Here is a 21,805-nt window from a genome sequence, read left to right as displayed (position 1 = left end):
AGGTCGACCAACACTAGCCATTCCACGGGTTGCAGGAAATAATTCACTCGATTTCCCCATCAACACAGTTGTTGATGGGGGAATCCCTCCCATGAGGCTTTGTTTTCCGTGCAGAGAGGCACGGTGGGGAGCCATCCACATCGGGAGAACCAAGTGATTATTGCTAGCAGCTATAGCCACTGGCAATAATCGCATGAAAAATCTGTAAGGCTGGTTGTACCCAAGTCGATTGTTGTATGACTTTGGTACAATCAGCCTGCTCATAGATGGTTTGAATCTCAGCCAGTTCCTGCTGAACCGACCGGGATTCAAACCATGACTGGCTTTAGATCAAAATTTCAATTCATCTATGGCCAGTTTAAAACGTAAATGTTCAAACATTGTACTAGATTACATCTGTAGTAAAATTCTAATTCCAGACCCTTTCTGTAGATGCCAAAGTTTACTGAAATATAGAAAAAAAAATACATACCTGCACTAAAATATTCATCTTCTGAGAGGGCTGTCACCTCCGTATCCAAAGGAATAGGGTCACATAATAAAATATCTTTTCCTAGAACGTCACATTCATAGCCATCATCAAACAGTAGCTTGTATTTACCAGCGCCAGCATCCCGAGTAATTGTGCCAGAGTAAAAATAACCGTTGGAGGACCACTTGGCTACAACTTTGAGTCCCACAAAACTACTACTTGATGAGGAGGAGTCCATGCTAATATTCTTTGACGGCGTCTGAAAGGGGATTTCGGGGGAGTCGCTGCGCCGCGTGGTAGGGGTTCCTGGGCTTGCTCTGTCACGGGCTTCTGGATGACAAGCAGTAATGCGTGTGAACGGTTCTTCATCAGGAACAGCAGCTGCAGTGGAATCCTCAGCTTGTGCATTTGAAGAGCCCACTTCCCTGGAAAGGAGATTAGCATGTACAACACATTCCACAAATAGAATTCCTGTCTGCCTCCCCTCGCAACACAGAAATGATATTGGTCAAATTAAGCCTCAGAGGACATATGCAAGGCTTATAAACAGCATAAATCTGTCTGTGCATTCTACTCGTAAGATGATGGAACGGCAATGTTTAGTCTAATTCTTAGGTGACTGCAGCAAGCCAGACTGAAAAAATACACTTGGGTGGCCATGGCCAACAAGCTGGGCTTACCCCAACAGTGAATTTCAAAGCGTTGGATGGAAAGATCTTAAATAACACCAAAATCTTCTTACCAAACAAGTTAAAGAAAAAAACAAAAACAAAAATGTTCTCAAACATATCATTTCGGTATTTCCACAATATTTGCCATCTTGCCTTGTTTATTAGACCTGATTTATCAGCTTGCAAACAATGACTGCCGTGTGATAAAATACACTTTTTAGGGAACAAATGTCACAGTTTAACCCTTCAGGTGTGCTAAAGATGTCCTACAGTCTACAGCTTGCCACCTATTAAACTCATGCATTTAGGTAGAAGGAAACATACAGACAGGTCAAAAATACTTACAACATCCAATGGACTGCTCACCTTCACAGCTGTTCATCTCAGCTAAATGGGAGCAGTAAAGTAAAATAACAGCAATGCTTTGGGAGCATACAGACCCATGTGCCCCCCCATGCCTTCCCTAAAAATGGTAAATAAAGTAGCATGCCCTGCAAATGGCTGAATAAAATAGCTGCTGCATAAGCATGGCTCCCTTCCATAAAGTATAAAGCTGTGCAGGGCAAAGGGGTCATAGGGAGCGTTATGCCCTAAAAGTATAGCTATCCGTAAAGGAAGCCTGTTGGTACCATACCTGGCCAATCACGATGGTTGGTTTTGCTGAGCAAAAGCAACAGTATAACTCACAACCCTACCAGAAATTGGCAGAATTTGTACGTTTAATCACTGTCCCGCCGCCCTATAGCAGAAATACTGCTACAGTGCGGCAGGGCTGCGCAAAATCACACACACATCACGCAAAATCACATTCCCGCCGGAGCTCGGTGATCGCTGAGTATCACTGACAAGGGTAGAGACCTGTATGTAAACAATACAGATCTCTCCCCTGCCAGCTCTTGCACATTGCTTTGTATTGCTCTGCATACAATACAAAGCAATGTGCTGACACAGTAAAGCGCACACACACAGCACACAGTAAAACAGCACACAGTTAACCCTTTGATCGCCCCAGATGTAAACCCCTTCCTGCCCAGTGCCATTAGTACAGCGTCAGTGGTTTTTATTAGCACTGATCACTGTATTGGTGTCCCTAGGGATGTCAGCGACACCAGGTCAGTTCCCCCCAGTGTCAGAATGACCACCGCAGTCCCGCAATAAATTGCTGATCACCGCCCGTACTAGCATAAAAATAAAAAAAAAAAAATCCCAGCATCTATACCACCATTTGTTAATGCTACAACTTTCACGTAAACCAATTCATTTGCATGTATTGGGAATTTTTTTTTCTTTTTAGCAAATACATGTAGCAAAATACATTTTGGCTAAAATTTATGACGAAATTAGATTTTTTTTTACTGGATACGTTTAATAGCAAAAAGTCCAAAATATTTTTTTTTCTTAAAATGGTCAGTCTTTTTTTTATTTATAGTGCAAAAAATAAAACAAAAGAAAAAAAAAACCACAGGCGATCAAATACCACCGAAAGAAAGCTCCATTTGTAGGGGAAAAAAGGGACATAAATTCCATTTGGGTGCAGCGTTGTATGACCGCGCAATTGTCAGTTAAAATTAACGTAGCGCCGTATCGTGAAAAATGCTCTGGTCAGGAAGGGGGGTAAATCCTCTGGACGGCAAGTTGTTAAACTGCTCAGAATTTATGAAAAGGTGTTGTTGGATTAAACCGTAAAATCTGACAGTTTTAGTTCTTCCTCACACTATCCCAAAAGAAAAAATTAATTTTTGGCTGTAAAAACACTTTAAAGGATAGGTTCACCTTAGGGAACGTGTTACGCGTTCCACCCATTTTTATGGTGGTACATGTGGCATGTTCCTACTGCTGCAGCCTCTCCCTCTTTAGTGACAGTGAGCCGGGGATCTTCTCCCTGCACTCACTGTCACAATTTAAAAAAAAAAAAAAATGCAAATATGCTGCAACATTCATTCACAAAGTTCTGTGAATGAGAAAACTACAACTAAGGACAGCCTTTGTGGCTTTCAATGAACAACCATGGAGCTGGTGAGCGTTCTAGGCAGTTCATTGATGGTTCCTGTCTTTGTGCAACTGCCTGCCTGTACGAGGTACGAGCAGACAGCTTAATCTGACAGTCTTCAGGAGCCATGCAGTGCACCCGCGATCTGCAAAAAGATGTGAATTTATCCTTTCAGTAACATTTCAGTAAAAGCTAAAGGGTTAATAAGAAATTTAGAGACCCCTTTCTCAGGTGACATTGATACCATTTCAGTCTCTATTGCGGCAGTTTATGCACGCATGCACAAAAGAGTGACATGCAGATACTACAGGAACACAAGTAGATATCCAACTGAAAAAAGCTGGAGGTCATTTTTCAATGGTAGATGAAAGCATTCTAATCCTTTTCTTACACTATTCTCCAGCCTGCAGATGTTATGTTCCCTGATATTACCACCTTCATACCACTTAAATTCTCTTCTAAACTCAGCATACCATCAGAAAAGACACACTTTCTCTTAAAAAAAAAAAAAAAAAAAAAAGAAGGGATAAGGATAAGGTTCAAGACAGAACCAATACAAGTCAACACAGATTTATACAAGACTTAGTGTGTCACTAAATCCAAAAGCAAAAATATAATCCAGCTTACCAATTTTTAGATGCAGTGGCTGCATTGGTTTTGTTTTTTAGGTTTAGGCTTCGTTTCCTTTATTTTCACTTGCCAATCTTGCTGGCAAGTCTTTTTGTCAACAGGGGTACTTACAATGGTCAGTTTATTTTTTTTTATCCCAAAGAAAAAGAAAAAAAAAAAAAACTGCACAGGGGGATGACTCCTTCACCCATCTCGCTTGTGTGGATGGGGAAATGTGTTCTTTTTTTTCCCATTCAGCCCATCATCTCAAAAAAAAAAAAAAAAAAACACTAAGTGTGTATACACAGCTTTAAGCGTTTCCAAGGCCTAAACATTTTTTTTTTTTTTAGGTTAAAAATGTTTAGGCACTAGTATCATCCTCTCACCCCCTGTATACCTACTGGAGTCATTACTCGAACCAGCACTGTGCCAGTCGGTATCGGTTCTCCCCACTCTGACAGGTTTTGCTCTAGCTCCCGCTGCAGTCAGTCAAATCCTGTGACAAGGGAGCAGGGGGCAGACTGAGCCATGCAGTATGTGTCTATGGATGCACACAGTCCAGCTTGGGACCAAGCCTGCACAAGTGACCCCATAGAAAGCAAACTGTAATAGGAACACACGCAGAAGAAGAGCTTCAGGGCTTGCTCTGTGCAATGCACAGGAGATTAAAAGCAAAACTCCACCCAAAATGGGAAGTTCATGTTTGCATCCACCCCCTTCATTGCCACATTTGGCACCTTTGGGGAGGAGTGGGTACCTGCTCCCACTTTCGGTCAGATTGCCACAGTGACATTTGTCACCCCTTCTCTCCCTAGAAGACCAATAAAGCGTGGTGCGGCTCGCACATGCACAGTAGAAAACCAGCTGTGAAGCCAAAAGTTCCCCTTACCCAAGATGCCAGCGCCTGCACCCGAAGCAGATTGAGGAATTGGCTCAGGTGAGGACACTGCTGGATCCCTGGATGGGCAAGTGTCTTTAGATCAAAAATCAGTAGCTACAGTATTTGTAGCTGCTGACTTAATTTTTTTTGGGAGGGAAAGGAGGAGGGGGGGAAGCTTGAGCTCCTTTTTAAGTATAAACCTGCTTGTTATTAAAAAGACAAAGTGTTTGTAAAGTGTGTTTTGTTTTTTTGTTTTTTTTATTTTATTTAATACAGTTTCTCCAGCTAATGCGACTGTCCAAGGGGTCTCCCTCACTTCTGCATAGACAGAGGAGCCATCCTTAGACAGGAAATGTGTTACTGCCTGGATCACCAGATGAAAATAAGAGGGGAAAAAAGCCTAAAACCAGAAAACTAACACAGCCATCATGACTAATGCACATTATACTTATAAGCTTTTTATTTTTTTTTCTTTTTCAAATGACAGAACATCTCAAAATTAGAAATTCGTTCATTTGAAGAACACTTTCCAACATGACCATTTTGGTTTCTGATCATGCAGTGGAAATCGATAATCGAAACAAGTAAATCAGCCACAAGATCAAATAATCATTCAGCCATTATAAATTTCAGTTGATTTTCTATCCAATCTATGGCCACCATGAGGGTTGACAAGCTGCAATATATTAATGTTTTGTTTGTGGGTTTAGATACACTATTTAGAACAAAACAACACTTTCTTCCTAACACACAAGACACCTGACTGACCCACACTGTCTGTCTATGGATACCTTGATCCAGCTCCTCGAAAAGGAGGACGTCCCCTCCTCCCTCTTCCACGGGGTGTAAGGGGCGCTTTGGCCCCTGGTCTGTTTCCAAGCGATGCATCTGCATCATCTTCACTCACTTGCACCCCTGTTTGTCTTCCAGTTTGGCGTGAAGACCCTGGCTGGCTGGACACTTTCCTAGGACTGGAAAAAATGAAGACAGTTTATCTTTACCGTACTGCAGTGATTTAGGGCTTTAGCAGCTACAGGATCCTATTTATACTATACAGTCATTTTTCTACAGAAGATCCAAACCGAACTATTATTGCTAGTTCCCAAAACGCTGTCTACTCTGCAGTCTTCCTTGGCATTTTCTTTTCTAATGCATGCCTATTAGGCCACTGAAGGCGTTTCTACTTAACCCTCACATTTATCTGATCTTCTCTTGATCTTCTTGATGGTGGAAAGATAAAAAGGGTCATATTCTACAGGATACCGATTTTCATGCTAATAAACCTCCCTGCAATGTTTACATTTTTCCTCCACCATGGTAAGAATGGAACAGATTTCCCCTGCCTTTGTTCCAGAGAGCGTAGCTGCAGAAAACCTGGCCGATCAAACATCTCTCACACACCATCAATAAATTCTATCAGTGGCCTGTGAGGGATTTGTGTAGTTTTGATATAGCTTACCTGAGTGGTGGGGGTTGTCAGACTCTGTGAGGCAGTTAAAGTGATATTAAAGCTTCATATTTTTTTTCTAAAGATTTCTAAATAACAGATATGTCATACTTACCTGATCTGTGCAATGGTTTTGCACAGAGCAGCCCTGATCCTCTTCTTCTCGGGTCCCCACTGGCGCTCCTGGCTCGTTCCTTTACAGCAGTGACCCCAATAGCAAGCCGCTTGCTATGAGGGCACTGGTGCATGCTCACTCCCGAGTCCCGCACTCTGTGTCCATAGGACACAGAGCTGTGGCTCTGCACTGTCTCCGTTCTCTCCTTGTTGGCTCACTGGCTACGATTGACATTTAGAGATACAGGAGAGCCGAGGCTTCTGTGCATAGCTGGATCGAGAGGAGGATCAGGGGTATTGTATTGGGGAGGCTGTGGAGGGAACAGCACACAGGTTTTTATCTTCATGCACAGAATGCAAGAAGGTAAAAAAAAACCCATCAGCCTTTACAACCACTTTAATAAACTTGGCCCCTGGTGTGCAATACATGCTATATCACCTTACAGATGTTTACTTAGATTTGCAAATATTGGCATTTTTGCTTTGAAACAAATAAATAAAATGACAACCTAGAATTTGCCTTCTAAGTACCTCGATTTCCCAAGGTTGCCACGTCCAGATGGCATGGCGAATTCCCCAGACTCCATATGGACAGCTTTTGCTCTCATTGTCGCCTTTCCTTTATCAGAGCTGCTACCACTAGTGCTTTGCCCTGCAGAGAGGCCGCTGCTTGCTCCACTAGATGTGCGCTGAAGGCTTGATGCTTTTGAGGAAAAGGAACTGATATCTGCAAGATCTCCAGAAGTCAGAGATGAAACCACCGTCCTTGAAGGAGACACCTCATTCTCAAATTCATGGCATTCAATTATAGGCTCCTCAGCTTCCTAGAAAAGAGAAAGTGAACAAATGTTTTCTGCCAAGTAGCTCCTTCACAGTTCTCTACATCTGTGCTGAAGTAATAATGAATCTGATAAGTAGATTTACAAAAATAAAACACATTACAGAAATACTGTATATATAAAAAGTGAATTAGTATAGTCTAATTTTAGCTTCTTCAAAGACTTCAAGTATAACTCCAAGCAAAAAAAAATTTGTTTTGTAATCTGCAGTGTAAAACAAGTTCAAGTGTTACTAAATCCAAAGCAGTAAAATCAGTCTGTATATGCAGTAAAGCATGCTGGTTATACTGTGGAGCCTAAGGGGTTAATCCTCCGCATTGTGTGAAAATGCTGTTTGATCCTGACTTCTCTGATCCTCCCCTTCTTCCACAGTCCCCAAATCACCTCCTGATAGAACAGAGTTTTGGGGGCAAGCTGCACAAATCAGTTTGGTGTGTATTGCTTAATTGGGAGAGTGCATGTGATCAGCACAGGGCCAATCAGCGCTGTCCAGTCAGAGGCCAGGGCTTCTGCATCCTCCTAGAGGGAATGAAAACTCCTCTAAGCTTTAACCTGTGCTCTGCTGAACACTGATAGATGTCACAAGACTGCTCTAACTGCTGATGAGAAAAGGTATTTAGCAGTTTAGATTTACTAAAATAATTGCATTTCCATGTTCTGTGTACTGTGGGAGACCAGATATAGTGAAGTGAATGTAGGGTCCTGGGTTTAGTAACAACAAGTCTCAAGTGAATGCTGCTTCAAGTATTTATTATTTACACATTCATTCAGGCTGGATAATGGAGCTCTTATTCTACTTCTGGCCCGCTAGTGCAATGAGATGTGTCTTTTATACACAGAAGCTGCGGTGTTGTTTGTAGGTCCTTCTTCCTTTGTCCATTCACAGAACGCTTTGTTCTTTGTGATTAATTCCAAGTATAAAAAGTGTTCTGTGAACGTGCAAGGGGAAAGGAAGGAAGAACAAAGGACGATGCGCTGTCAATGTATTAGAACAGCTATGAATTAGATTTAGAGGCCTTTTCAGAAAAGCTCCATATATTGGGCAACATGATGTATTTTACGTGCCTCATAATTCAATGTTTAGCAGCGGGTAAGCAGGACGGAGACCATTACCCACTGTAACTAAGCATTTTTTTCCCCTCAAATATCAAATGGTTGGTGTGCACTGCGGATCCACTTGACTGCTCCAGTTCCCTTGGTTACCGTTTTCATAAATATATTAGGATTTTTGGTTTACCTGTAAAATCCTCTTCTTGGAGTACATCACAGGACACAGAGAACTTCCTATTCATGACTACTTTATTTATGCTGCTGCCTTCAGGTGAACAGACAATGGCCATTAACAAAGAGGCAGGAATTTCCACCCCGGCATAACCCTTCCACCTCAGCTAAGCCGGAGTTTTGGTGATGGGAGGGATCTGCGGGACCTGTGATGTACTCAGGAAAAATAATTTTTACAGGTAAACCAAAAATCCTACATTTCTTAATTTTACACCACAGAAGACGGAGGAGTTCATATTCATGACTACTTTGGATGTTCCAAAGCAATGAACAAGAGGGGTGGACAATGTAGCAACAAGGCCATTTCCTCCCAAAACAGTACAGGGGAACCCGTACTGCAAAGCCATCTGCAAGACCTTTTCAGAATCTGTTGAATCTAGGCATGCACTGATGCCAATACCAAGTATTTTCACTTATACTCATGAAAATACCTACTTTTAGACACTTTCTGGATGAAGGAACCCTAGTATGGCCCAAACAGTCTCCCTCAAAAGGGAAGCCTCCTTATTTGCTTCCTGCAGGGAAGTTCCAACGACCAACACAAGAGCAATAGGTTCCTTCTCAATGGGCAGACTTTGTGGCCACCTGTGAAAGATGCAGTATGGAATCTTCCAAGGCATCCATCGAGAAATTCAGGGGTCTCAGAAAATCTTTCAGGAATTGCCAAGATGGCAGGATCCCATGGGTGCAATTCTTTGGAACTGGTCATATAGTTCATCCAAATTTTAAGAGCTTGGCAAGTTCTCACCACAGGCTGCAAAGCCACTCACACCATAGGATACCCTAAAGAAGGCCTCTAAACTCTTACCTGTGGTGTCTAAGGAATGCGATCTCATCCATTAGGACGACAAGGATTTATTTAATTAGTCCCCATTTCTTGTTGAATTCCTCCTCCATGGAGTACTTCGGAGCAAACCTTTTTGGAGGTGAAAACACCTGCTCCGGGTGTGCCCAATTAGCAGCGCTGTAATATTCTGTAAAATGCAATATGGCTACCTGGAGGCGTACGCAGATGGTGTACAGAACGCCCAATGAAAATGTAATTTCCTGCTTGTGTGATTGGCTGATTTTCACAGAAGTTGGCACTAAGATACAAGTCAGATTTTTGGCATCCCCTGCAACAAAAAAGTAATTTTTGGGGAGATACCCCCAAAGAGAAGTCATGTGTAAAAGGGATGCAGGCGTTGCCAATTTCCTAATTAGGGCCCTGCAGGTGCAGCAGCTGATCATTCTAAAATCACCCCCACACAGATTCACTCTGCACATGGACAAGGACATATGGCTATTTCTTCAGAATAAAAAAAAGGTAGGAATCTGCAACAAAGTTTGGTAAAATCCTTGCAATGTACATAGATCACCCAGAGGGGAATGTTTTTTTTTTTCCTTAACAAAAGTGGAACTCTACCCACTTACCTCCCTTCCTGATCAGGCCATTTTTTGTGACATGGCGCTGCATTACTTTAACTGACAATTGCGTGGTCAAGCAACGCTGCACATAAATGAAATTTATATCTTTTTCCCCCACAAATATAGAGATTTATTGGTGGTATTTGATCACCTCTGTGGTTTTTTTTTTGTGCTATAAAAACAAAGACAATTTTGAAAGAAGAAAAAAAAAAAAAAAAAAACGTTTAAAATTATATATATATATATATATATATATATATATATATATATATATATATATATATTTTTTTTATTATTATTATTTTTTAACTTTTTTGCTATAAAACATATCCAATAACATTTTTTAAAAAATAAAATATCTTTATAAAATTTAAGCCAAAATGTATTCCACTATGTCTTTGCTAGCAAAAAAATCCCAATATGTGTAAATTAATTGGTTTGCGTGAAAGTTATAGCGTCTACAGATGGCGGAATATATACTTGGATGTTTATTTTTATACACTAGTAACGGCGGTGATCAGCATCTTATAGCGGGACTGCGGAGGGCATTCTGACACTGGGTGGGAACTGCCACGAACATCCCCAGTGACACAGAGATCAGTGTTAATAAAAAAAAAGCACTGACACTATACTAATGACACTGGGCAGGAAGGGGTTAACATCTGGGGCAATCAAAGGGTTACCTGTGTGCATTTTACTAGGGAGACATACTGTTTTGTATCTCTCTGCTGTGCAGAGAGATACAAAACAGCATGTCCATACTGACAGGAGACCTGTGCCGTTTACAAATCGCCGGCTGGGACCCAATGATTGACATCCCTAGCCGCCAATAGCGGCGCAAGTAGGGCAGCACGCTCCCCCTACCTGGAAATGCAAATCGCGTATATATACACATGTGATTTTGCTTAGCCCGGCTGCCCTGTAGCAGTACTTCTGCTATAGGGCGGAGGGAAAAAAGTGGTCAAGGAAAAAGGATTCCTGGAGTAAATTCACCTGTAGGTGGCAGCATAACCCACATAGTCATGAATATGAAGCCCTCTGTGTCCTGCAATGTAGAATTAAAATGGAGTTCCACCCATTTTTTAAAGTGCATCTCTGTACATTGTACCTGTGTTGTAAAGCACGATTTAGATAACTTTTAACTTTTTTTTTTTTCGTATTATAAATACCTTTAAATCCATTTTTAGGACTGCAGTTCTGGTCCTGGCCGCCTAGGCGATGACATTGTAAGGCGAATCGCAAGGTCTCCTGGGATGTTGTGTCCTGTATCCCAGGAGTCCTTTGGGTTCCTAGTGACTTAATATCGCGGTACTTCAAAACCAGAAATAACGTGAATGGGAGGAGTTTGGCACCATTTTACCAGAGTCCTGTGTGTGGAAGACGTATACGCCGTGTGCTGCGGACAGCGCTGTCCTCTGTTAGCTGGATTTGCAGAGTGTGTCTGTACTGCGCAGGCCTGAGATCGAGTGGTGCATGCTGGGATAGCCAACAGCACCAATTCCAGGAAGACCTGCGGGCTCCAGATGCCCACAGCCATCATGGCACCTGCCTGCTGCCGAGATCCAGGTAAAGTTTAACTTATTTGAAAGTAATTACAAGGCTATTACTAATAACTTTATCCAATTAATAATGCTAATGGAAAGGAAATCCTGGGTCCGCTTTTAAAAAAAAAATTATTCTGGGAGTTGGAGCTCTGCTTTAAGAAACAAAGTGTACAAATGCTTATGGATTAGTAACAAAAGCCAATGTTTTATACAAGTGTGGTTTGATTAGACACTCCTCTTATAAACTAGGAAAGTTCTAATAGAATCATTTTTTTACCGCTTTTAAAACAAGTAAAAAAATTTAAAAAATTACCTCTACAACTTTGCGTTCCACCTCTGTTCCATCCATGTAATAGACATCTGTGATGATTCGGGTGACCACAGTGCGAACTTCGCGAATTGTACGCACATGGCGATGAAGGCTACGCCCAGGAGGAGGCCGAGGCAATTCAAAGTCTTCCTCACCCTTAAAATTACAGAATATACACTTTAAAATGCTACAGACACACAGTTTTGAAAGCAGACCTTTTATAAGAGAAATCTGGAACTGCAGTTGCTCCCCTTCTGAAATTTCTAGTGGCTTGTGTCAGGAATCCTTATCTCTCTCTGTTTTCTAAATGAATTACTCTGGATGTACTGAAGTCAAAGCATTGAATGGACAGGCAGGAAACTAGATTTTTGAGGAAAGGTCAGCAATAGCAGCCTTCAGATTTATCTGATGATCAGTGTACTTTTAGCATATTACTTGGTTCTCATTTTTCACAAACAGGCAAGTTGAGATTTGCCCAGTGCCCAAAGGCAGTCCTATTGGTTCCTCAAGCATGACTGTAGACACCTGGAAAGGGATGACCCAAGGTCTGATTGGATGTGTACTTCCTCATAACATTCGGTACATTTGAAGTTTTCTGAATAATTGTACCACCACTATAAGCTTCTGCAGCTATTTTTCTGTACTTTTCCACCATCACCTGAATATTTGGATAGATCCCTCAGCCCATGAGAGATCTAGCATAAACCACTTCTCACTCCAAAATGGCCACTGCAGCCCACAGACGTGGAACCATGACTCCCAAGATTTAAAGCATCCTGCTCTGGCTTTAGCCTGGTAACAGTCTATAAAGTGAGCATAATGTACCGTAGAGAAGAAGCTCTCTTTAGGGCAGGCCTTGAAATTTCCACTGGCCTGCTCGCCAATGGCGAGTAGAAATTATGGTGGGGGTAAGTGTGCCCCCCAGGGCCATCTTACTGAGCAGGCTCGGAGCACAGGCCGGATCTGTCATTGGCACTAGGAGCCGTCAGATTGCTCAATATCGGAGCGCAGTGAAAGCGAAGGAAGGAGTGTGTGCTGTGCTCTCTGCCTCCCCCTAGAGTGCAGTACCCGGCTCTGCGAGTGAACAACAAAGTACTGCAACTTTTTATAGGTGTGTGTGTGTGTGTGCGCCTAATTTCAGCTCACTCTGATCACATGATCCTCTACGTCAGCCAGTGGTGGCTTCAGGGGAAAGGAGAGAGCACTTAACAGCGTGTGTGTGTACCTATGTACATGTGTGTATCTGCACAGGTGTTTGCGTGTATGTACATGTGTGTATCTGCACAGGTGTTTGCGTGTATGTACATGTGTGTATCTGCACAGGTGTTTGCGTGTATGTACATGTGTGTATCTGCACAGGTGTTTGCGTGTATGTACATGTGTGTGTGCATATACATGTGTCTGTGTGTATACACGTATGTACGTACATGTGTCTGTGTGTATACACGTATGTACGTACATGTGTCTGTGTGTATACACGTATGTACGTACGTTTCTGTGTGTATACACGTATGTACGTACATGTGTGTGTATACGCGTGTGTGTACATGTGTCTGTATGTGCGTGTGTGTACATGTGTCTGTATGTGCGTGTGTGTACATGTGTCTGTATGTGCGTGTGTGTACATGTGTCTGTATGTGCGTGTGTGTACATGTGTCTCTGTGCGTGTGTGTACATGTGTCTCTGTGCGTGTGTGTACATGTGTCTCTGTGCGTGTGTGTACATGTGTCTCTGTGCGTGTGTGTACATGTGTCTCTGTGCGTGTGTGTACATGTGTCTCTGTGCGTGTGTGTACATGTGTCTCTGTGCGTGTGTGTACATGTGTCTCTGTGCGTGTGTGTACATGTGTCTCTGTGCGTGTGTGTACATGTGTCTCTGTGCGTGTGTGTACATGTGTCTCTGTGCGTGTGTGTTTGTTGGTGGCGAGTAACTCTTAAGGCCTGGCTAGTAGCTCAGGACTTGAAATTTTAAGCCCTGCTTTAGGGGATACTCTAGGATTCACCTTGCTCTCGCGTCACATGCTAACCACCCAAACTGAGGATTTGTAAGATCAGTGGTTCTTGTCTCAAGCTTTCAGAAAATTATTTCATGAAGAAATTCCTAATGATGAAAATTGAGGATCCGCACCCTCCTCTCCAAACTTTTCTAAGAATCTGTTCTCTTAACTATTTTAAAGCTTTCAGTCGGAGAAAATATAACTGACCACAAAATGGGAAAGTAATTTAATTTAATCAACCTAGCGTACCTGCTATTCACAAAATGAAAGAAATTTGTCCAGGACTGTCTATGAGTACAAATGTCTAATAGAAGGATTTGCTGTACCAGCCAAAACAGGCTTCAGGTCACAATTTTCTTACATCTACTCCACGAGGCTCCATTCAGTTTACATGTGCTATAAAAATAAACACACTCTTGTTCAAACTATCTTATTCAAATAAAATAAGAGCAATATTAGAACTTTTGGGATGAAATTTGTGTTCTATTACTGATTCTTACATCACCAAATATGGCTACTTTTCCTGTTTGCCATTATCTAAATCAGCTACTTGAGAAAAAACAGCAACATTGATCAAGAATGCAAGAAAAAACAAACTGGAGGGCAAGTGGTTAAAAACTTTGAGCCTTTACAAATAGAGGATTTACCCCCCTTCCTGACCAGGCCATTTTTTGCGCTTCAGCGCTGCGTTACTTTAACTGACAATTGCGCAGTCATACAACGCTGCAGCCAAATTAAATTTATGTACTTTTTTCCCACAAATTGAGCTTTCTTTTGGTGGTATTTGATCGCCTGTGCGATTTTTATTTTTTACGCTATAAAACACAAAAAAAGACAATTTTGAGTAAAAAAAAATATTTTGTACTTTTTGCTATTAAACATGTCCAGTAAAAAAGTTTTTAAAAAAATCAAATTTTGTCATAAATATAGGCCAAAAATGTATTCTGCTACATGTCTTTCCAAAAAAAAAAAAAAAAAAATCCCAATACAGTTAGGGCCATATATATTTGGACACAGGCACAATTTTAAATGTTTTCAGGTATTTGCCAACACATATTCAAGCTATAGTTATATAATGGATATGGGTTGAAGGTGCACACTCTCAGATTTAATTTGAGGGTATGTACATCCAAATTGGAGGAAGGGTTTAGGAATTACAGCTCTTAAGAGTAGCCATCTCCCCTTTTTCAAGGGACCAAAGGTAATTGGGCAATTGAATCAAAAGCGGTTTCATGGCCGGATGTGGGCTACTCCTTTGTTATTTCTTCATAAATTGCAGTAAGCAAGTAAAAGGTCTGGAGATGATTCTAAGTATGCTATTTGCATTTGGAATCTATTGCTGTGAACATACATCATGCGTTCTAAGGAACTGTCCATGCAATTGAAACAGGCCATTGTAAGGCTTCAAAAATGAAACAAATCCATCAGAGAGATAGCAGCAACTTTAGGAGTGGCCAAATCAACAGTTTGGTACATTCTGAGGAAAGAAGAACGCACTGGTGAGCTCAGCAACATAAAAAAGGCATGGACGTCCACAGAAGACAACCGAGGTGGATGATCACAGGATCCTCTCTATGGTAAAGAACAACCCATTCACAACATCCAGACAAGCGAAGGACACTCTCCAGGATGTGGGTGTATCATTGTCAAAGTCTACAATCAAGAGAAGACTTCACGAGAGCAAATACAGAGGGTTCACCACAAGGTGCAAACCATTCAAAAGCCTTAAGAATAGAAAAGCCAGATTAGACTTTGCCAAAAAACATCTAAAAAAGCCAGACGAGTTCTGGAAAAGCATTTTTTGGACGAATGAAACTAAGATTACTGCGTACCAGAATGACGGGAAGAAAAAAGTGTGGAGAAGGCTTGGAACAGCTCATGATCCAAAGCACACAATGTCATCTGTAAAACATGGTGGAGGCAGTGTGATGGCATGGGCATGCATGGCTTCCAGGGGCACTGGGTCATCGGTGTTTATTGATGATGTGACAGACGACAAAAGCATCCGGATGAATTCTGCAGTGTTCATAGATATGCTGCCAGCACAGATTCACCCAAATTCAGCAAAGTTGATTGGATGGTGCTTCACAGTACAGATGGACAATGATCTAAAACACACAGCAAAAAGCAACCCAGGAGCTTTTGAAGGAAAAAAAGTGGAATATTCTGGCAATGGCCAAGTCAAATCACCTGATCTCAACCCAACTGAGCATGGATTTCTCTTGCTGAAGGCAAAACAGAGGCATAAAGTCCCACAAACAAAGAACTGAAGGCTGCTGCAGTTAGAGCCTGGCAAATCACCAGAAAAGAGGAAACCCAGTCTTTGGTAAAGTCCATGGGTTCCAGACTTCAGGGAGTCATTGCCAGTAAAGGATTCTCAATATAATCATAAATAAAATGTTCATTTTTAATATTTTGTTAATTTGTCCAATTACTTTTGGTCTGTTGAAAAAGGGGGGATGGCTACTCTTAAGAGCTGTAATTCCTAAACCCTTCCTCCAATGTGGATGTACATACCCTCAAATTAAACCTGAGAGTGCGCACTTTCAGCCCATATCCATTATATAACTATAGTTTGAATATGTTTTGGTAAATACCTGAAAAAAACTAAAAAAAACTAAAAATTGTGCCTGTGTCCAAATATATATGGACCTAACTGTATGTGTAAATTAATTGCTTTATGTGAAAGTTATAGCGTCTACAAATGGTGGTATAGATAATGGGATTTTTTTCTTCTTCTACTAGTAATGGCGGCGATCAGTGACTTTTAGCAGGACTGCGGTGGACATTCTGATACTGGGGGGAACTAACTTGGTGTCACTGTAATCCCAATGACACCAATACAGTGGTCAGTGCTAATAAAAAGCACTAACACTGTACTAATGGCACTGGGCAGGAAGGGGTTTGTAAACAAAACAATCTTCCTCCCTGTCGGAGATGTTTGGTAATCACCGGGTGCCGGCGGGCAATTACCGGCCAGGACCCGGTGACTGACATCCGCGGCCACGAATGGCGGCACAGGTAGGGATCACACACGCCCCCTACCTGGAGATGCAAAATCGTGTGTATATACACACACACGTGATTCTGCACACAGGTGCCGCCCTGTAGCAGTATATCGGCTATAGGGCGGTCCTTAAGCGTTAATTCCTTTATGCATTCTATTCAAAAAACCTTCTGTGTGCATCAGCCCCCCCAATACTTACCAAAGCCCCCTTTTGATCAAAGGATATGCACAAGAGCAACACCTCTCCGGGGACCCTTCTTCATCATTGGCTGAGACAGCAGCAGGAGCCATTGGCTCCTGGAACTGTCAATCACAGCCAGTGAGTCAATGAGGAGAGTGTGGGGGCAGGCCGAGATAGTGTGTGAATGGATACACAGAGCAGCAGCTCGGGAGCGAGTTTGCTCAGGTGCGCCTATAGCAAGCTGCTTTCTATAGGGGCACTCGGCAGGAGCCAGAAGCACTGGAGGGGACCTGAGAAGAGGAGGGTCGGGTTGTGCAAAACCATTACACAGAGCAGGCAAGTATAACAGGTTAGTTATTTAAAAATAAAATCTGCCTTTAATATTTCTTTAAAAAGAGAGAAAAGATTAGCTTGCCCACTACCTGCCCTGACCTTGCAATGGTCTACTGCAGGGGGTCTCCAAACTTTCTAAACAAAGGGCCAGTTTACTGCCCTTCAGACCTTAGGCGGGCTGAACTGTGGCTAGCTGGAATAGAAATTTTCTTGGCAGTGGGAGTAATTTGTGCCCCATCTTTGGTATTAGGGGGAGGAATGATACCCCATCATTGGTATCAGTAGGAGGAATAGTGCCACATTGTTTGTGTAAGTGGGAGGAATCGAGCCTCATTGTTTATGTCAATGGCAGGAATTATGCCCTACTGTTGGTTTCAGTGGGCAAAATAATGTTTGGACCAGTGGGATGAATAGTGTGAGATAAAGGCAGGCAAAGAACCGCATCTTGCCCCTCGGGTCGCAGTTTGGAGACCACTGGTCTACTGGATTACTATTGCCCGCTACCTGCCTGTCCTGACCTTGGACTATCCCAGAATTCTGCTACCAGTTGTTGTCTTCTGCCTGCTCAGCCTTGAGACTGCAGGTACCCTTCCTTGTCTCAGTTCAGTCCAGTGCCCTATGGCTAAGAAATACATGTTTCAAGACCTGGGGGCAACTAGATACAGGTAGGCTTGTCTGCCACTCACCAGCTATAGTTCCTGACATAGACATTGTCTGTTTATCACAATGTGCATTTACATACAAATATTAAGCTGACAGGATAGCAGCCATTTCGGAAAGTCTACTATTATGCTTTGAAGTACAATATACAAATTTACATTTATTCACCTACCTGACTGTGTACAGATTCAGTGTCATCTCCAAGCCCCTGTTTTGCATTTTCAGGTTTTCCCGCATCTTGTTCAGTCTGTTTGACATCTTTTCCTATTGTCATACCAGCAGTGGTTGTTACCGGTGGACTAGACAAGGTGTCAGTCTGGGTGAAGGAGGACACTGCAAATGCATTAGGATCTACTGTACTGACTGTTTGGACTTCCTTATTTGTATGCCCCAAAGAAGTTTGTTCATTTACATTCAACTCCTGCGAAGCAGAAGCTATATTTTGACTGTTCTTTGGAACTTCTCTCTGGACATGTTGTTCACCTTCCTCCACGCTATGCTCAGTTTCCATGGCTTCCTCCTGATCACATGATAAGTCCTGGATAGAATATTCCTTGGTGGTCTGGTGATCCCGGTCTTGCTCACGCATTTCTTTTATATGTTGCGAAGCCACAGATGCTCCATCCTTGTCTTTGCTGGAAAAGTGGAAAGGACTTCCTCTGAAATGACCACAAAACAGCACTTACCTCACTGTACAAATACAGTCTTAGGAAGCCATAATACATGTAGTATATACAGGCAATGCATGTTTGCATTGTGTTTTATAAAGAGCTGCATATGATATCCCAACCTCCCAGCATCAGCTTGACAACCCCCAACAAACCTACACCCTATGTAATACAACATCAAATAATTATTTGATTCCCTGCAGATTTTGTAACTTTGCCCAGAAATTAAGGGTCTAGAATTTTTATAATAGGTGTAATTTAAATGAAAGACAGAACACCAACCGAAAAAGAAAGAAGGAAAAAGACATGATACAAATGTTAAAAATTGAGTTGCAGTTCAGTGAGTAAAATAGGTATTTGATCCCATCAATAACCATTAATCAACCCAAAATTGACATGTACCCACTCCCGCTTCTGCTGCAATCGCAAATGGACGTGGACGTTGTGTCCCTCCCCCATAGTCTTCTGGGAAACTTGACAGGTCCCAGAGGAACACGGGACCATTCACAAGGCACAGCGCTACTCGCTCATGTGCAGTGGGCACCCGGCTGTGAAGCCGCAAACTGTCACAGCCAGGTGCCCACACTGAGGATGCCAGCACTGAGAACACAGGGTGGCCAGTAAAACTGGCTGTGGGGGGGGGGGACACACACCAGGGGATTGAGGGACAGGTAAGTGTCCATTTTTTATAAGTCAGCAGCTACAGTCTTTGTAGCTGCTGACTTTGTTTTTTTCCCTCACTGGAACTCCGCTTTACGTGTTAAAACAGCAGCAACATCTCCAAAGAAAACCAAGCTTAAATTGGCTCTCTTGTCTATCAGAAGGTTAGATCCCATAAGGGAAGAGAACGTTATAGGCTAGCTATAAGTAGGGCCTAGAAGAAGAAATCTACTGTATCCATAAAGAACGATAATTGAAGTGTATTAGGAGAAACTACCCAAAAAAAAAAAAAAAAAAAAAAAGTACAGTGCTGTGAAAACATTTGTCCCCTTCATGAATTTTATTTATTTTGCATATTTGTTAGACTTAAACTAAGATCAAACAAATTTTAATATTACACACAGATTACCTGAACATATGCAAAATGCAGTTTTTAAATGATAAATTTCATTTAAGAGAAAAAAAGCTGTCCAAACCTGCTTGGCCCTATGTAAAGTAATTGCTCACTAAACCTTATAACTGGTTGTGCCACCCTTGGCGGCAACATCTGCAATCAATCTGGACTTTGACTAGGCCTCGCCTAAACCTTAATTTTGTTGTTTTTTTTTAGCCAATCAGAGGTGAATTTGCTGGTGTTTCTCGGATCATTGTCCTGCTGCATAATCTAAGTGCGCTTGAAGGTCACGAACTGATGGCTGGACATTCTCCTGGTGGAGCGCAGAATTCATGGTTCCATCAAGTATGGCAAGTCGTCCAGATCCTGAAGATGCAAAGCAGCCCCAGACCATCACACTACCACCGCCATGTTTGACTGTTGAAATGATGTTCTTTTTAAGAAATGCTGTATAACTTTTACACCAAAAAGTTACATTTTTGTCTCATCAGTCCACAGAATATTTGCACAAAAGTCTTTGGGATTCTTGTGTTCTTTTTGGTCAGCAGTGGCTTTTGCCTTGGAACTTTTTTGCCCGGTCTCTTATTGTTGAATGATGAACACTGACCTTAACTGAGGCAAGTGAGGCCTGCAGTTCTTTAGATGTTGTTCTGGGTTCTTTTAGAAAGTCCTGGATGAGTCTTCGTTGTGCTCTTGGTGTAATTTTGGTAGGCCGGCCACTCCTGTGGGAAGGTTCACCACTGTTCCAAGTGTTCTCCATTTGAGGATAATGGCTCTCACCGTAGTTTGCTGGAGTCCCAAAGGCTTTGTAACCTTTTCCAGACTGATACACGTCATTTACTTTGTTTCTCACCTGTTCTTGAATTTCTTTAGATCGCAGCAGGATGTGTGGCCTTTCTTGAGATCTTTTAGCATGCTTCACTTTGTGAGACAGCTTCTTTTTAAGTATTTTCTTGATTCCACAGGTCTGGCAGTAATCAGGCCTGGGTGTGGCAAGTGAAATATGTAACACAGCTTTGCAAAAAATGTGGTTAATCACAGTTCATTCAGGATTTAGCAAGAAGACAATTACTTTTTCACATACCAGGCAGGTTCGGACAGCTTTTTTCCCTTAAGTGAAATCATCATTTAAAAACTGCATTTTGTATTTATTCGGGTTATCTTTGTGTAATTTAAAAATTTGTTTGATGATCTTAATCATTTAAGTGCGTCTAACAAGTAAACAAAATAGAAAAAAAAATGAGGAAGGGGACAAATACTTTTTCACAGAACTGTGTAGTAGTAAAGTATATAAGAAAAAAAAATTACAAAGGCTGCAACGAAATTTAAGACAAACAATGGTCTCATGCAAGAAGACAGATTTAAAGCTAAGGCATACTGAAATACAGATATCACTAAAGCAAGAATAGTTGACAAACTCATTTCTGTAAAACAAAAAAAAAATATAAGGTATCAACCCTCACCTAACAGGAGTTGTAGGCACAATGTGACCTCTGCTCTCCTCTTCTCGATGGACTTCACACACGCGTACAAACACAGAAGGGGAATTCTCTGTGCTGAGGTGAAAAACAAACAGAAAAACTCAATGATGTCAATGGTGTGATTAATATCAAGTTAAAACAGAACAAAGACCCTCCAAGGTCACTGGTTACGGTTTCCATAGTAAAAATAAAAGATCCTCTCTCCTATTTGGGGCTTGGTATTGGTCTGGTTTGTGTTTACAGCAAACTGTTTTCATCATCAGAATTAATATGTTCTAAGCTGAAGCTACCCAGCTCAATATTTCTGTAGATGGATTATCATATCATTATTGTATATCATTTCTTAAAGCCAAACGCCAGGCATAAAGAACAAAAACAATACAGTGAATTTAATAAAAATAGTTACATGAGGTTATAAATGCAGCGAATAAAAGTACCGTATTTGCCGGCGTATAAGACGACTTTTCAACCCCTGAAAATCTTTTGAAAAGTCGGGGGTCGTCTTATACGCCGGTATACGGCGAGCCGGTGTCAGGGCGGCACTATTTCGAGGGGCGTCGCCGCCCCCCCTCCTCCTCCGACGGGCACCAAGTACAGGGGTGGGCAGAGGGGCTGCTGTACCTTACCTGGCTCCGGTCCCGGTCCCACGACGATCCGGTCCAGGAAGCGCGGCTGCTCCTTCTTTCAGTTCGACCGCTCGATGGTCGCGCGGCCGCTCGGCTCCGCCTCCTCACCGGTGATTGGGCGCCAGCACTGGAAAGGCACACAGGCAACCAATCACCGGTGAGGAGGCGGAGCCAAACGGCCCCGCGAAAATCAAGCGGCCGAACTGAAAGAAGGAGCAGCCGCTCCTCTCCCCCA

At 42.1% G+C, this 21,805-nt stretch overlaps 1 protein-coding gene across 6 annotated transcripts in view; it reads right to left on the bottom strand.

Annotated features, from left to right (window-relative positions):
• TP53BP1 (tumor protein p53 binding protein 1) overlaps positions 1-21,805 on the bottom strand; it is a 146,692-nt gene that overhangs the window by 23,794 nt on the left and 101,093 nt on the right. For 4 of the 6 annotated variants that reach the window (XM_089676392.1, XM_089676394.1, XM_089676397.1 and 1 more), the window contains 6 exons: positions 20,927-21,019; positions 17,914-18,400; positions 11,568-11,720; positions 6,715-7,007; positions 5,414-5,593; positions 473-897 (listed from right to left, as the gene is read on the bottom strand). In XM_089676392.1, the coding sequence (XP_089532518.1) occupies positions 473-897; positions 5,414-5,593; positions 6,715-7,007; positions 11,568-11,720; positions 17,914-18,400; positions 20,927-21,019 (1,631 nt within the window). The remainder of the gene's footprint in view (positions 1-472; positions 898-5,413; positions 5,594-6,714; positions 7,008-11,567; positions 11,721-17,913; positions 18,401-20,926; positions 21,020-21,805) is intronic. The other 2 variants (XM_089676395.1, XM_089676396.1) reach the window with 1 other exon arrangement.

Source organism: Staurois parvus, unplaced genomic scaffold (assembly GCF_062004578.1).
Source record: "Staurois parvus isolate SC_StPar_1 unplaced genomic scaffold, SC_StPar_1.0 ptg000168l, whole genome shotgun sequence".
Lineage (NCBI taxonomy): Eukaryota > Metazoa > Chordata > Amphibia > Anura > Ranidae > Staurois > Staurois parvus.
The sequence above is the reverse complement of the archived record's forward strand: the minus strand, read 5'-3'. Positions and strand labels throughout refer to the sequence as shown.